Here is a 17,122-nt window from a genome sequence, read left to right on the forward strand (position 1 = left end):
CAAAATCTACTTATTCTCCTTCGATTTAATCATCTCTACAGTCTCCTCTGGCTCCCAAATTGGAGGTTCTGACTTTCCGATGGAAGGATTCTACCCGGTGCTTACCACAGCTAACCAGGTTTACAGTTCTTACCCCCAGCAGGAAAGCAATCACACGGACAGTACCAAGGTGGCGACAGCCCCGGAAATCCAGGTGGTTGCAACTGTGTTTTATTGAAAGAAGCAGTGAAGTGGTTCACACGGGGCCCACCTTAGCCCCCCAAACCACGCCGGGGCGAGCCCTGGGCAGGGAAGCATGTGTTTTGGATAGGAGCCCTCACTGGAGTTGTTTCCCTCGGAGCAAGGAAGGGAGAGGGGAGAAGCAGGGGCCACCATGGGGACTGGGGCATCTCACTGATCTGGCCTCAGGTGGAGACCTACACGGAAGCGTCGAAGTGGACCGGCACATACGGGTTCCCCCCACAGGCCACGATGATGGATTTCTCCTTCTGCTCCGTCTGATACTCGCATTTCGGGTACTTGGAGCCACGCTTCAGGCGGCAGTCGGTGATGTGCATCCTGGAGCTGCTCTGGTGGCAGTCGGGCTGCCCGTTCTTGCAGGTGACATTTTTCTGGAGGCAGACGGCCTGGACGTCGGGCAGAGGCTCGTGGACAAAGGTGTTCACCGGCTTGCACCACCCGGCCGTCATGTTCCGCCGCTTCATCATTTGGTTGCAGTAGCTGGAGCCGACGATGGAGGTGTCCGAGTCCATGTGCTGCCGCTGGAACTTCTTGGCCCGGGACTCCTTGCCCAGAGACGGCTGGACACAGCCCAGCGCCAGCAGCACCAGGACCAGTAGTGGGAACAGGATGAAGAACTTCTCCTGAGCCATGGTGGTCTCGCTCCTCCAGAAGAGCCTAGCCGGGAAAGGGAGAGAAGAGAAAAAGCATTGCCTTAGAAAGGACCCCGGCTCCTAGCTGTGGCCTCTCCGGCTCCTAGCTGTGGCCTCTCCAGCTCCTAGCTGTGGCCTCTCCGGCTCACAGTCTCCCTTTGGGTCAGCGGAAAGATATCCCTCCTCCTGCACAGCTTTCCAAGTACGAAGACTCTCACACTCACTCTTCTCTAAGAGCGTTTAACTCCCACTAGCTAGAGAGAGGTGGTCTTCACCTCTGGGGGGCGACCTTGACAGTGAACTAAAATCCTACAGTCCTGTGTCTCAGTACTAGAGATTTTTTAAATTTAAAATACATTTGAGGGGGGCGCCTGGCTGGCTCAGTCTGTTAAGTGTCTGGCTTAGGGCTCAGGTCACCATCCCCGGGTCCTGGGATCCAGCCCTGCATCAGGCTCCCTGCTCAGCGGGGAGCCTGCTTCTCCCTCTCCCTCTGCTGCTCCCCCTGCTTGTGCTTTCTATCGCTCTCTGTCAGATAAATTTAAAAAAAAACAAAAAACTTTAAAACAATCGAACAATAATAAATAAATAAATAAAATACATTTGAAAAATCAATACATTTATACCCAATGCTCAGGGGGCTAATTAGAAAATCCTTTTGAATAAACCCGAGCTGAACTGCATCCCTAAAATATCACCATGACCTCCAGGATCGTGACAGACAGAGGCCTATTGTCCTCCAACACAAGGGAAACAGCCCAGTGCTTAACACCAGCATCATAAGGGGATGCCATTGTATTCCCAAGAGCGATGCTTCCCTCCCCCAGCACCACTGGTTCCCTGCAGCCCACACGCTCCATCCGCATATTGGCCTGGCCCAAGCTTTCTCAGGTGCTAACCTCACCCACCCTGGTCCCTGCAATCCAACGCATAAGCAGAAGTAGTCCCTGAGACCACCTCTTCAGCCACTGACCTGGGTCTCTAGCTTGGTCTCTAGGACAGAGCAGAAGACCAGTGCCTGTGATCCCTGGATTCTTATACGGATTACAAAGGGGCTTGGCTTCCAAGGAAAGATAGGTGGGAGGAGCGTCTTGGTTTCACTTTAGAGGGAACCAAGGACCTTGTGAGGAAGAGACATGGTAAGGAATCATCCACACCGCTCTTTTTCAGGACTGCTGGGAAGGGAGTCTTGGCCTATAGGAACCGTACCATGTGAATCTCATCTGTCTGCTGGTTCACAAGGAGCAGCACAGAAAGCCACTACAGTGCGGATGCCGGAACCCCAGCAAAGTCCTCATAATCTTAGGGGGCCATTTGCACCAAATAGTGCTTGGTGGTTTGCAAAGGATACATAAACTTGTGATCACCAGAACAGCAGGGAAAGGGAGGTCCTCTCTCTCCCCAAGAGCCCGGCTGGAATTCCCACAGCACCTCTTCTGTGGGGAGGGGAGTGAGTTCCAGCTGCCTGCCGCTGGACGGCCGCGTGGATCTGGGGTCTGGGGGGGACAGTTCCCAGGCAGGGAGGTGGAAGAGACTTGTGACCTCGCCCAATGCTGGCCACTTCAGCTCTCCTGGGTGTGGGTGGCAGGTGTGCGGCCGTTCTCGGCCGTGGCAACCGCTCCTGGAGCATCAGAGTTGAGGAGAGGAACTAAAGCCAAACAGAACCCCCAAGGGATGTCAGGCTGGCTCAGTCACTAGAGTATGGGACTCTTGATCTCCTGGTTGCAGAGTTGAGCCCCATGTTAAGTGTGGAACCTACTTGAAAAACAAAAAACAAAACAAAACACCCAAATCCCTTTCGGAGAAAAAATAGAGATCACCGTATTTTTTCACAGCAGAATTCCCTCTGTCGACCAAGAAACAGAGGCAAACTGAAACAGAACAAAAGCCTTTAGTGGGGAGTCTCAGGATTGCATTTTTTGGAACATAGATTCCAGAATGCCCAGAAAAGTGTCCTCCCGCACAGGAAGAGTGGGGTGTCAGGGAGAAAGATGGAGAGGTGGCAAGAACCTGACCTGGCTCAGGGAGGCAAAGCCCTGACAGATCGAGCCCTGCTGATTTACACTTGGATTGACTGATGTGTTGGTGTTATCACACCACACGATTCCTGATCTGCATGAATTAATTATCTGTCATCAGAAGGCCACACTGGCAGTTTTATGACCCAGATGCCAGGTGTCCCGTTGACTTTATACACAACTGCTTGTAAAACAATTACTATGTCTGGCCCAGTTTGAAAGGTGTTTTTGCCCAGTTCAAAAGTTCATTAGAAGGGGAAATGGAGCTTCAAGATGGAGTCTGTCATGTCTAGAAATTTTATGCAACGTCACACCTCCTAGAAAGAGACCTGTCTTTGCTGGGTGACGATTTCAGTTCTTCTGGAGTGAGGATAATCACAATTCCCTCCATGCTCTGGATTTAGATGGTCTCAGTCCAAATTCTGATTTAACGTCTGAGGAGCTGGGCAACTTACAGAACTGAATTTCTTCCCTGTTCCTGTTTCCTCATCCCTGAAATGGGGATGATGATATGTATGTCTCAGATTTATTATGAGGACAAAATAAGGTAAGATGGGCAGAGGGCTTGGAGAGGTCCCCGGAAAGTGTGATAAATGCTAGCTGTAGTGATGGCTCGCATAGGGTGGGGTTGAGCTCCTCCCCAGAGAATCTCTTGCATTGACACTGAGCCGTCTTTGACGTCCTAAAAAAGTAGGGGTGAAGTAAAGGACTTCCCAGGATTTTGTTTAGCGAAAAACCTGAACTGAAAAAAGTAGAGAGTTTTGAAACCCTGAGGAGGGGAAGAGGAGAGAAGAGAGGGACCTCAGGGGAAGGAACAGAATTCTTTAAAGGGAAGTGTTTTTATTATGTTGCCACATGATATCCAAAAAATCTTGAGTGAAGTCAGCCTATTTGCTAACAAGTGCGAATCAGAAAGTGAAAGTGGGGCTGAGGAAGATGGTATGGTGTAAGCTTTTACTTACATGCCGTTATAACTTGTCCCACACCCTACCTTGCACCCAGGTTTGGCCTCTTAGTCCTTACATAGCACTCATCATCTGGAGTGGACCTAACCCCTTAGGTTCATGTCAGAGAGCCTGCAAAGTCACTGACAAAAAAAAAAAGACAGATTAACAAGAAAATAGACAATGTTTATTCATATGCTCGTGTTGGAGCGCAAAAAAAAAGTGGCTCCCTGAACAGCTAGAGGTAAGGGTTTCTATATTAACTTCATAAGGGAAGGAAGCGAGGGAAAGGGGCTCTGTAGGAAATAAATGGGGTCTTGTTTTTGTGTTTTTAGGAGAGATAAATGAGCTTTTAGGGGAACAAGTGTGAAGTAAGACAGTTTGTGATAATGTTTGTTTATGCAGGTGTGAATGGTCTGTCTTCTTCCAGGCTGTAAAACTCCCCCAGTGGGGATTTAGGGCAGTTTCACTCTCAGAAGACTCTGCCTTTATTCAGGTAAGAGAATCTCGGAGGGATGCCTGGGTGGCTCAGTCGGTTAGGCATCCAGCTCTTGGTTTCAGCTCAGGTCATGACCTCAGGGTCTTGGGATCCAACCCAGCATCAGGTTCCTCGCTCAGCCGGAAGTCTGCTTAAGATTCTCTGTCCCTCTCCCTCTGCCCCTCCCTCCCACCTCTCAAAAATAAAATAAAATAAAATAAAATAAAATAAAATAAAATAAAATAAAACCACTTTAGCTGAGAAGGTGAAAAGTTAGCAACCTCCACACCAACCACCTTTTAAGGGATAGGTGCTTGCTCCCTTGCTCTCTATCTCCTGCTTGCTCCCAGCCAGGGACAAAGGACTGCTCCTTCCCCTGGTTCATTGTGCCATTGATCCATCCTCTTCCCCCAACTCTCCATCTCCCCATTTCTGGGAACTGTAAGTAACAAATCTTATGACTTTGCTTCTGTGTCCATGTTCTGAAACTGCACCCTGGGCTTTTCACTTCCCCAAAGTGGCAGCTGAAATGCTAAGGGAGTAAGTAACCTGGCTGTGGGAATGGCTCGTGTCTCCTCTTCGGGCAGGTCATAATCTTAATTGAATACACTAGCTCTGATTTCTCAACACACAGACCTAGAATTATTCACCCTGTCACTTGAAAATGAAGGTAAAATAAGGCATTTGCAGGCAAAACAATAAAATAAAACAAAACCTAATGGAGTTTAAACTCCACTATAGCAGCCCTCCACTAAAAAAGTCTCTGAGCATGGATTTCAGGTTAGAGAGAAAAGCTACTCAATGGAAGTCTGAAATTCAGGAAGGAATAATGAAAAGAAAGATGACAATAAATAAAAAATAAATAAAAATAAATAAAATGGCAAATAAAAAATGTTTTCACTATATAACACAATAATGTCTTATTGAATTAAGAAAATAAAATTAAAATATATATCAGGAACATAATTTGGAAATGATGTGAATTGCCAAGTGTTCAAGAGTTGACTAAAAGATATTGATTAGACTTTTCTATGTTTACTATGCATTTGAGAATTTCTAAGGTAAACAATGAAAAGAACAGAGGGTGTGAGCTGCAAACTAGCAGAGAGAATAAGCAGACTGTGGATCACTTAGGGTAATCTAGGTTGTGCTGCAGTAGCAAACAAACTCAAAATTTCAGGAGTTTCAAGTCCCTTTCTCATTTCTGCTACATGTCTGTCCTGGTCCAGCCAAGCGGCTCTGCCCACGGTAGTCACTTGGAAAAACAGACTGACACAGGCTTCATCCTGACACACACTGTCATAATCGCAGAGGCAGAGGAAAGACAACGGCACTGGGATGCCCAGGTGGCTCAGTCACTGAAGCAGCCCGCTCTTGGTTTTGGCTCAGGTCACGATCTCGGTCGTGAGATCAAGCCCCAAGTTGGGCTCCAGGCTGAGCATGGAGCCTGCTTGGGATTGTCTCTCTCTCCCTTCCCCTCTGCCTTCCACCCACACTCTCTCCCTAAGTTCATAAATAAATCCTAAGGAAAAAAAAAACCACAGCACCCCACAGGACAGCTCTAAAGCCTTCTGCTAGAAGGGGCACTTGTCACTTCTATTCACACTTCATTGACCAGAGAAAGCCTCATGGTCACATTTAAGTACGAGGGACAGAGAAATAGGATCCTTCTAGGTGCCTGGAACAAGAGAACTATTTGGGAACAGCTTTAATGGCTGTCGCAGAATGACAGACTAATATACCACTAACCCAAAAGAAGGGAAGAAAGGAGAGGAAATAGAAATGCCAGACAAATGAGACAAATAGAAAAGGCAAAATAAGATAGTAGATATTTAATGAGGAAGATAAAAATGAATAATTACATTATATAAAAGGACTAAATGGTCCAGTTAAAAGACAAGATTGATAAAGGGAAAAAATTAGCACTTTCCCATTCTTTCTCTCTCTATGTGCATATATAGACAGCATATATATATACACACACACATTATGTGTGTATTTATATATATAATGTATCATTTATATATACATATATAAGGTGTATATATATACATATATATACCTTACAATTTTTAAAAATGTTTAAGAAGGAAATATTTTATTAGATGGTGAGATATAATAATCAGAAGACCAATGGAGCACTTGCTGGAGTACTCTCAGAGCACCCTTATTCCAGGAAGTTGAAGAGAAAGTCAGAGACAAAGAAATGGAGTTAAAAAGGAGACTGACAATGAGGAGATGGAGCGAATCTGTGCACTAGCGTGATGGGGGTGCCTGGGGAGAGGCTGACACGAGGGTGTGCACATCTTGAGGATAGAGTCAGTACAGAAAACACAGCAAGAGATAGAGCATAGCCCCAGGAATGGGGAGAGATGGGTAAAGGAAAGGAGGCAATCTCGTCTGTGAGGAGGGTGGAAAGGGGGAGGTAGGTAGCAGACAAGGAAAAGGATGCAGCTGAGAAACAGCAAAGTTGACTAAGAATATGAGCAGCAGAAGAATGTCCCTTCCGGCAATGGAATTTTCTCCTAGGAGTGGGACTTGAGTCGTGTTTGCCTCAAGCCTCTGTTTAAAATAGGGTTCTGAGAGGGCCGCCTGGGTGGCACAGTGGTTAAGCATCTGCCTTCGGCTCAGGGCATGATCCCAGAGTCCTGGGATCAAGTCCCTCATCAGGCTCCTCCGCTGGGAGCCTGCTTCATCCCCTCCCGCTCCCCCTGCTTGTGTTCCCTCTCTCGCTGGCTGTCTATCTCTGTCAAATAAATAAATAAATAAATAAAATCTTTAAAAAAATAGAATAAAATAAAATAGGGTTCTGAGAAGGTCTGCATCATTTCTGTTGTCCTCTAGGTCATGGGGACAGTTATCCAGTGTAGAATGAGTCTGTGACCCATTACTGAGGGGCCTCGTTTCCTATACATTAAATCACGGTTGCAGTATTTATCTTCATTACACAGATTAAAATGTGATGGGAATCTCTCAAAAATTTTCCCAAGTAGTTTGACATACAGCACAGCTGTCATTGCTTTATGCACATACAATGTGATGATCGTCTCCATAAACTGCTCTTGAGAATTTGAATAGAGCCACTAGAGTGAAGAGACCGTATGTATTAGTTGCAGCTTCATGACTGGGATGCTGTGTTCAGGAAAATTATTTCACCTCTCTGGACCTCAGTTTCATCATCTATAAAACACACAGGCTGGACGATTGGCAAAGCAATAACAAAAGAGAATTGAAATGCATAGGTTTTGGAGTCTATTTGGACAGGGGTGTGCAATCAGTTCACCTTTAAATTATTCCTGCAACACTGACTGGCATTTTTCTGGATGAGTGCAGATGAATACGCAAAACCCTGCATTACGATTTTAAAGATCAGGAGTGTATCAACTTGTGTAATTTTTTTTCCTTATCTGTAAAGTAGGAATAATTAAAGTACCTTATTTTAAGATGCTATAGACTGAATATTTGTTTCCCTGCCCCCACCCCAAATGTGTATATTACAACCTAAGTCTCAATGGGATGGTATTTGGAGGTGAGGCCTTCAGGAGGTGATTAGGTCATGAGGGTGGAGCCCTCATGGATGGGATTAGTTCCCTTACAAGAGAGACACAGAGAGCTCCCTTAGTCCTCGTCATGTGAGGTAATAGAGAGAAACTGGTTCGTAGCTATGAAACCATACATACACCCCTGTTTGCCCAGGACCATCGCTATTTGTGCCCGGTCTCTCAGCATAATAAATAATAATGTCCCTCTTCACTCTCAAAAGTGTCCCAATTCAGACAGTAATTATATGGTTACCCTATTCAAAGCACATAGGGAGCCCTAAGAGAATTGTAATATTATTTTTTTTAAAGATTTTATTTATTTATTTGACAGAGATAGAGACAGCCAGTGAGAGAGGGAACACAAGCAGGGGGTGGGAGAGGAAGAAGCAGGCTCATAACGGAGGAGCCTGATGTGGGGCTCGATCCCATAATGCCGGGATCACGCCCTGAGACGAAGGCAGACGCTTAACCGCTGTGCCACCCAGGCACCCCTGTAATATTATTTTTATTACCACTAACAATATTGTTTCTTCAAGAGTCAAAATTAAGAGTTCAGTTTTAATACTGATTTAGTAGAGGTGACAGTGATGGCAGGTTCTGATTGGGAGAGAGGGATAGACTGACGATCTCTAAATTCTCTTTATTTTTTTAAACGATTTTATTTATTTATTTATTTGACACAAAGAGAGCATAAGCGGGGGAGCATCAGAGGGAGAGGGAGAAGGGGATGTGGGGCTCACCTGGGATCATGACCTGAGCCAAAGGCAGACACTTAACAACGGACCCACCCAGGCGCCCTAAATTCTATCTTTATAGAGAATCAGAGAGCAGCGAGAACGGAATGGGCGTATCAGGAAAATGCTGGCAGATGTGGGGGGGGCATCCTTGTGGACACCCTGAGATTTACATTGGGGTAACTAGCAGCAGGCACTGAGACATTCAGAGCAGTGTCTCTGAGACAGCCTTGGGATAACCACGTACAACGGAGCATAACTCCACAGGGGCGATGGTGGGAGCCATGGGTGTGCTTGAGTCTCCCAGGGGAAAAATGGGACAGATAAATTTGTCAACAGGAAGCAAAGGGAGTGAAGGAAGGCTGGAGGAAGAGGTGTCTAAACAATGCTGCTTACCTTGCACCTAAAGGTTGCCTTTGGCTACTCCCTTCTGTGTGGTAGACAGCAGAGTGGCCCGAAGGAGGAGGGGAGCAGATCCAGAACAGATGGTGTCCTATCCACAGTCCCCCGTCTTGCCTTATCTCCAGGACTCCCTCTCAAGGGCCCTTGATTCCTGTTGGGCTCCTGGGGGAAGTTGCCTCCAGACAGCTTCAAATAGTCCCAGATACACCGGGCCTCAGCAAAACGGACCATTGCAGATAGCATTTCGGAGCTGGCACTTGGTCAGCAAGCTCGGGTGACTGGAATTACAGCCGAAGAATGAAAGCATCATTGACCGAAGTTCTCGGTGAACAATGTAGTTTTTGTTGAACATTTCTGAGCACTTGCTGATTGTTCAAGTCTCGGAAAATACTCTCTTCCAATGAAAAGTATTTAGAGTGGGTGTGGGGAGGAAGGCCGGCAGGTCTGGGGTTTGTCCTGAACTTTCACTGACCTTCCAGCCCCTTGAGGGGATGCTTCTTGTAATCAGCTCATCATGTCTGCTGACTAGTCTGAGGAAAGAAAAGAGGGCTGTCTCTGGGATGGCCAAATACACGTGCCTGCTTATCTGCACGTGATCATCTCAGTCTTAAAAACACTTTCTGCTCCTGACTCTACGCCCACTTAACTTCATTTGTGACTTTGTGGAACACCATGTAGTGAAAAAAAGCATAGGCCTGAATCGGAGCCCCAGGGCCACACTCTAACCTAGGCCTATCACCATGGTGTTGGTTACACCTCGCTGTGCAACACACTTACTAAACAACAATACCTTTATTATCTCTGATTTTATGGCGTAGCTATAAAACATCAGTCTTCAGCAGGGTTGAGTAGAGATAAGGGAAAAACTGCAAACACATCCTAAACGTTTTGAGTAGCCTTGTTCATTATGGCGGTATGGGCAAAGAAATTCTCAAATTATGTTAGATGTATTACAAGACTGGGCAAGTGAGCACAAGGGTTAATGTTGTGGAGAGCAGGGGCTCACCCTGGACATGTGATTAGGGAATGGGCAGGGGAAACAGAGGGGGCGAAGAAACTTTTTCCTCTACTCTCTTAGATTCAGTGACTGGAACCTGCAAATTAAACTGACAAAAGATAGACTAACAAGAGAAAAAAAAAAACGAGTTACGTACATACATACAGCCCCAAGAGTGAACCCTAATGGATTCTGTGGACTTTGGTGTGTGCCAGTGTAGGTCCGTCAGTTGTAACAAATGCACTGCTCTAGGGTAGGGTGTTGATAGTGGGGGAGGCTGTGCGTGGGGGGCCTGGGGGCAGAGGGTATATGAGAAGTCTGTGCTTTCTGCTCATTTTTATTGTGAATCTAAAACTGTTCTTAAAAAAGTGATGTCTAGGGGCGCCTGGGTGGCACAGCGGTTAAGTGTCTGCCTTCGGCTCAGGGCGTGATCCCGGCGTTCTGGGATCGAGCCCCACATCAGGCTCCTCCACTGTGAGCCTGCTTCTTCCTCTCCCACTCCCCCTGCCTGTGTTCCCTCTCTCGCTAGCTATCTCTATCTCTGTCGAATAAATAAATAAAATCTTTAAAAAAAAGTGATGTCTATTTAGAAGGAAAATTAAAAAGAGATGCTGATTTCTTCAAAAATTTTGAAGACCTAAGACACGGAGACTGTGGAAATGTTACAGATTAAAGGTGGTTAGAGAGACGTGGCAACTAACTGTGACACCTGACACTAGGCTGGAACCCGCACTAGGGGGAAGCACACAGCTGAGAGAGCATATGTGACGCAGGAACGGCTTCTGCAGGCTGCTTCCAGGCCCTCGGTGTGACAGCCACAAGCCCTAACCTACACCATCCCTACCGCTCCAATGAGTATGACAGGGAGGTGGAGTGAGTGGCCTCAGGAGATTAAAGCCATTGCTCTACACAGCAGGACCTAGAGTGGGGCAGGTGCAGTTTCAGGATTTGCCAAAAGCAGAGAGACGAGAAGGAAGCCTTGATCTTCATCAAGAATGTGTGGACAGACCACAGCATTGATCAGGTTCCATGAAAGCCTCCTGAGAACAAGCTGTCAGGCCCTTGGACAGGCTGCACACAGTGGCCTTGTGCCTGGATAGGATAGGCTGTGTGCACTCTTTGTGGGCAGGCTGACCAGACCATGATAGATGATGCCAATAAAGGAGGCAATTAGGCCACTGAGAAAGGAGGGGACAATCAGAGAGAAGATCTTTATTCCATCAGTGGTGGGAACGCGGATTCTTTCAAAGACCAGCCCAATGTTCCACTTCTTTTGGCAGCAAGAAAACCATATAGAGAGAACCAATGGAGGGAGAGCCCACATTTATCTTTCATAAGCCAGTGCGGCATCTCCCAGCCTTCTCTACCACTTCATAATAATGGTTCTAAATCTCTGTGTTTACATTTTGAATACAATTAATTGTTCTCTTTTCTCAGTATTTACGGTAAGTTAACATCCGTACAGAATTTGTCATTACTTAACATAGTTTCTTGTTGCCACCGCCGCTGTCATTTCAACGCCTACTGCTCCTACTTGCTGCTGCCCATGGCGGAACGATTAGCAGGGCTCCTCCGGGGAAAGCATCACTGAACTCCTGTCTAGTACTGAGGCTCATTACATCCTTCTGTCCTATGCAAGGGGACCTCAGAACCTCGCAGATGCACTGGCCTCACTCTCAGGGTCACAGTGGAGGGAGATTGTTGACCTGGGAGTTGACTGTTGGCCCTCGGGTTGGATCTCATATAACTCCATGTGGTGAGCTGATCCAAATGTCCTTCAAATGAGAGTCTACAGTCAATGCCGTCTTTTCCTTTAAGAAATCTGGGCTTTCCTGGGGTACCTGGGTGGCTTAGTCAGTAAAACCCTCGACTCTTGATTTTGGCTGAGGTCACAATCTCAGGGTCATGAGATGGAGCCCCATGTTGGGCTCCAGGCTCAACATGGGCTCTACTTGAGATTCTCTCTCCCTCTCCCTCTGCCCCACCCCTTCCCCTGCTCCCACTCACTCTCTCTCTTTCTCTAAAATGAATAAATAAAATCTTTAAAAAAAAAAAAAAAGGAAATCTGGGCTTTCCTTTTCCCATTTTCCTGAGGCCATGCCATCTCTATGACAAGAAATCCAAGAGCTGCTGACTCCTCAACTGGGTACCTTCTATGAGGTATTTTATTTCTTCTCTTTCTTTCTTTTTCTTTTCCAAGATTTTATTTATTTATTTGACAGAGAGAGAGGCAGTGAAAGAGGGAACACAAGCAAGGGGAGTGTGAGAGGGAGAAGCAGGCTTCCCGCTGAGCAGGAAGCCTGATGTGGGGCTCGATCCCAGAACCCTGGGATCATGACCTGAGGCAAAGGCAGATGCTTAATGGCTGAGCCACCCAGACACCCCATATTTCTTCTCTTTCCACCTCTTCACCATCATCTCATATCCCCTCACCTCTCCCCAGCCACACCAGCCTCTTCAGGGACAGAGTAGATGCCAAGCTTTTGCCTGCCTCAGGGTTTTTGCACTTGCTGTTTTTTCTGCCTGAAATGTTTTTTATATGACTGTCTCTTCATCCAACAAGTTTCCATTTAAATATCCCCTCATCAGAGTTCTTCCCCGACCACCCTGTCTGCAGTCCTCGTCTTTGTTCAGGATGCTACAGCAAGCTTCCATATACTGGATGGCTTATAAACAACACACGTCTATTTCTCACAGTTTAGGGGCCTGGAACGTCCAAGATCAAGGCACCATCAGATCTGGTGTCTGCTGATAACCCATCTCCTGGTTTGTAGATGGCTCTCTTCCTGCTGTGTCCTAGTGTGGTGGCAGGGCACGGAGTCCTGGGCGAGCTCTTTCATAAGGGCACATTCCCACTCCTGAGGGCTCCAACCTCATGACCTAGTCACCTCTCAAGGGCTTGACCTCCGAATACCATCATACGGGGGTTAGGATTTCAACATTTCAAACGTTCTGTCTACCCAGGTCTTCTATTAGATCACCTTACTTTTTCTTTCAGAGCTCTTATTAAAATCTGCATTCTTTATCTTGTTATTTGTTTAATATTCTCTGCGTCCACTAGAATACATGTGTCAAGAAATAGGGCCTTTCATTTTTCATAGAACTAGAACAAACAAGCCCAAGTTTGTATGAAACCACAAAAGAACCAAAGTCATCTTGAAAAAGCAAAACAAAACTGGAGGCATCACAATTTCAGACTTCAAGTTATATTACAGGGCTGTAGGAATCAAAACAGTATGGTACTGGCACAAAAATAGACACAGAGATCCATGGAACAGAACAGAAAACCCAGAAATAAACCCACAACGATATGGTCAATTAATCTTCAACAAGGCAGGAAAGAATATCCAAGGGCAAAAAGGCAGTCCCTTCAACAAATGGTTGGGAAAACTGAATGGCGGCGTGCCATAGAATGAAACAGGACCACTTTCTTTTACTAAAAACAAAGACAAACCCAAATGGATTAAGGACCTAAATGTGAGACCCGAAACCATAAAAATCCTAGAAGAGAGCACAGGCAGTAATCTATTTGACATCAGCTATAGCAACATATTTCTAGATAGGTCTCCTGAGATAAGGGGAGTAAAAGCAAAAAAACACTATTGGGACGACATCAAAAGAAAAAGCTTCTGCACAGTGAAGGAAACCAACGATAAAACTAAACAGCAACCTACTAAATGGGAGAAGATAGTTGCAAGTGACATGTCTGATACAGGGTTAGTGTCCAAAGTATATCAAGAACTTCTACAACGCGACACCCAAAAAACAAATAATCCCATTATAAAATGGGCAAAAGACATGAACAGACATTTCTCCACAGAAGACACACAGCTGGTAAGAGACATATGGAGAGATGCTTATCATCACTTGCCATCAGTGCAATGCAGGTCAAAACCATAAGGAGCTATCCCCTCACACCCATCAGAATGGCTAAAATCAAAAACACAAGACACAACGAGTGTTGGCAAGGATGTGGAGAAAAAGGAACCCGCTTGCACTGTTGGTGGGAATGCAAACTGGTGCAGCCCTTGTGGAAAACAGTCCGGAGCTTCCTCAAACACTTAAAAATAGAACCACCCTACCATCCAGTAATCTCACTACCGGGTATTTATCCAAAAAACACAAACACTAATTCAAAGGGATACATGCACCTCGATATTTTCGGCAGCATTGTTTACAATAGCCAAATTATAGAAGCAGCCCAAATGTGCATCAACTGATGAATGGAAACAGAAGATGTGGTGTACAGATGTACAATGGAATATTAGTCTGCCGTAAGGAAATACCCTTATCTTTTATTTGTCCCGAAGGAAAGGAAGACATAGTAACTCCAACAGGAAAAGTGAGGATTATACACCCACTCCTCACCTAAGACTGGATCTGGGACAAGCACCTTATTCTAGAACTTTCCTTGGAAGAGACATGCTAAAAGGAAGAATAGGAGTGGATATCTGTGGGCGGTTGCCTTTCCTTTGGTTCAAAGAAGGACCCCTGGGTCCAGTGCCTAAGAAGTTGCCTCTTTTGCCTGGTGGCTGACACGCAGGGACCTCAGGATGCGTGGGCTATGCTGTCTGCCATGGTTACTACCTTTGTGTTTGCTACGTTTCCTTTAGGTCTTTGTTTTTCCTTTGTTATGAAGACACTTCCCAAAATGCCAAATGGATTTCCCATCCACGCTGGGCTCTGTGGCAGTTCATGTCGGAGAGAAAAGGAGACAGGGGTAAATGGAAACCTAGGGCAGAGTTCACAGGCCTCAAACTTGATCTGATTAAACCTGGAAGAATTTTTCAAGGAAAGGATTCTTTTCTATCTCTAATAATAAATATGTTTAAGACTTTACTAAATTAGAATTATGTTTCAAATTATCAGTTTCTAAGGAACGAATCAACATTCTAAATAAAATCTTATTCACAATTTTTATGAATCAAGTTCCACTGTTCAGAGAAAGCCATCCCTTTGTCCTCCCTGCATGTGGACACCCATAAAGCTCTGGAACCTTAAGAAGAGGCTCTCTGGCCCCAGAATGCTCCCTGGGATCAGAGAATGGAGGTACATCAAGGAAGAAAGGAATCACAAAATTTCCCATGGGCTAACCTCATTCTGCAACCTCGTTCACAAGCCCCTCTCAGTTTAGACTATTCCCCTTATTCCAGCAATCCACCTCTCAGAAGAAGAACAGAGAGCAGTGCAAATAAGCTTTCATGCTTATCCTGGAGAAGGAGGACTAGAGGAATTTCTTTGTGTTGCTTTTGTGGGCCCTTGGGGCGTCAAGGTAAATGGAGTGACCTTTCCTTCGGCAATTGAAAGCTTCTCTATAACGAGGCTCCTGTAAACTGATTGGCACTAAAAATTCTGTTCAGAACTGTGTGCCCTTCCTACTGTTCACTTCCCTGCCTGGTGTCACACCAAGATTACGGCTACTGAAGAGCAAATATGGGAAGATAAAGAATCCCAGGACCCAAAGGGGGTCATGAAATAAGTCAAGAGCCCTTCCCAAAGTTTATCAGGAATCACGAGGCAAAGGGGTTCCAGGCTTAAACGGCTGGGTACAAAGAACAAAATAAAGTTAGATCGAATTTATAACAGAGCTTTTCATGTTCCAACATGTATTGTAAATATCTTACAACCAACGACAATAAGCGCAGTTTTCCAACTTTCCTTCATACGTAGAACTACGCCTTCTGCTCAACAGAAGATCCAGGACTGCTGGTGTTCCTGCTACTTTACGGCTCCTCCAAGACTTAAGAGATTAGTGATCCTTAAAAGTCATTATCAGGAGAACAAAAAGGAGAAGAAAGTCCAAGGGAGAAAAGGCCTTATTTACTTTTACTTCATCAGAACGGCCTTAGGGCTCATTTTAATTATTCTTTTTAAAGCCTTAACCTGTAACTATTAACTAATCTGAATCAGTAAACTTACTTGACCCTTCTCTCTCCCCCGAGGGCACCTGCTGAAATCTTCTTTTCCCACAGTACTAATCTGCTAAGATAACAGGGCATTAAAGACCTTTGAAACTCACGTTGCAGGGGAAGGAAAACGCAAACCACATAGGTGCTATGGTTCTGTTGTAACTCCCCCGGGTGGTCCCGCTGACCGTTTAAAGAGCTTTTTTTTTTTTAAACTCTACTTTTTTTTTAAAGATTTTATTTATTTATTTAACAGAGATAGAGACAGCCAGCGAGAGGGGGAACACAAGCAGGGGGAGTGGGNAAACTCTACTTTTTTTTTTAAGATTTTATTTATTTATTTAACAGAGATAGAGACAGCCAGCGAGAGGGGGAACACAAGCAGGGGGAGTGGGAGAGGAAGAAGCAGGCTCATAGCAGAGGAGCCTGATGTGGGGCTCGATCCTACAAGGCCAGGATCACGCCCTGAGCTGAAGTCAGACACTCAACGACTGCGCCACCCAGGCGCCCCTAAAGAGCTTTTCTAAAGCCTTCTGAACCCCAGTAGCTATGCATTAGTGTGCGGTAGAGCCCAGTATTCCAGCACGCCACCAGTTTTCAGAGGACAAATGAGGAACCTCAGATACTCGCAAATGTGTTTTCCAACTTCCCCTTAATCATGTCCCCACTCGGAAACCCCTGAGATGGGCCACTGAGTAAAAGAAGCATCCGGTTCTTATCAGGATATACTGAACTGTCTAAAGAGCTGTTTCCCAAGGAGAATGACCAGAAGCCAAAGTAAAAGCCCCGTTGTATTCAGATTTCTGATGTCAGAATTCTAGAAGAACCGGCTCAATAGGAGGGCAGGCACTCCCGGAGGTTTCAAGCATCGCCAGTACTATCAGTCAGGTGGGAAGCATGGTGATGTTTGCCGTGAATAGCCCGTGGAAGGAAGGTTCCTGCCAACAGCTGGAGGGTCTGGAAAACAGGAGCCAGCCCTCGGCGGGAGAGCACTGGTGAGAGATTGGAATCTCTAGGATTCTGATCATGCTGCCAGTCCTAGAGGACAACTAACATTTAAAACAGAAAACCCAGACGGAAGATCACTGAGATACAGAAGAGAAAGTAGGACCACATATAATTAGTAGAATATTCTGATTTACGTACTAAGGGATGTTTAGCAAACGTGGTGTGCTGGGTCAGATGTAAACATGTCCCGCCATCCGTCCATCAGACATTTCTGAGCATGGACC

The 17,122-nt window shown here is 45.8% G+C and overlaps 1 protein-coding gene across 3 annotated transcripts; it reads right to left on the reverse strand.

Annotated features, from left to right (window-relative positions):
- Nucleotides 1–200: 200 nt before the first annotated feature.
- Nucleotides 201–9,271, reverse strand: RNASE1 (ribonuclease A family member 1, pancreatic). Of its 3 annotated transcripts, none has more exons than XM_019808549.2 (2): nucleotides 8,982–9,271; nucleotides 201–897 (listed from the first exon to the last, which is right to left on the reverse strand). In XM_019808549.2, exon 2 carries the CDS (start codon nucleotides 870–872, stop codon nucleotides 417–419), a length of 456 nt encoding a protein of 151 aa, XP_019664108.1. In that variant the 5' UTR covers nucleotides 873–897; nucleotides 8,982–9,271; the 3' UTR covers nucleotides 201–416. The 3 variants fall into 3 exon arrangements, with proteins under 3 accessions (XP_019664108.1, XP_011233838.1, XP_019664109.1); XM_011235536.2 differs by lacking the exon at nucleotides 8,982–9,271 and adding an exon at nucleotides 1,843–1,947; XM_019808550.2 differs by lacking the exon at nucleotides 8,982–9,271 and adding an exon at nucleotides 1,496–1,673.
- Between the last annotated feature and the right edge of the window lie 7,851 nt (nucleotides 9,272–17,122).

Source organism: Ailuropoda melanoleuca, chromosome 20 (assembly GCF_002007445.2).
Source record: "Ailuropoda melanoleuca isolate Jingjing chromosome 20, ASM200744v2, whole genome shotgun sequence".
NCBI classification, from domain to species: Eukaryota; Metazoa; Chordata; class Mammalia; order Carnivora; family Ursidae; genus Ailuropoda; species Ailuropoda melanoleuca.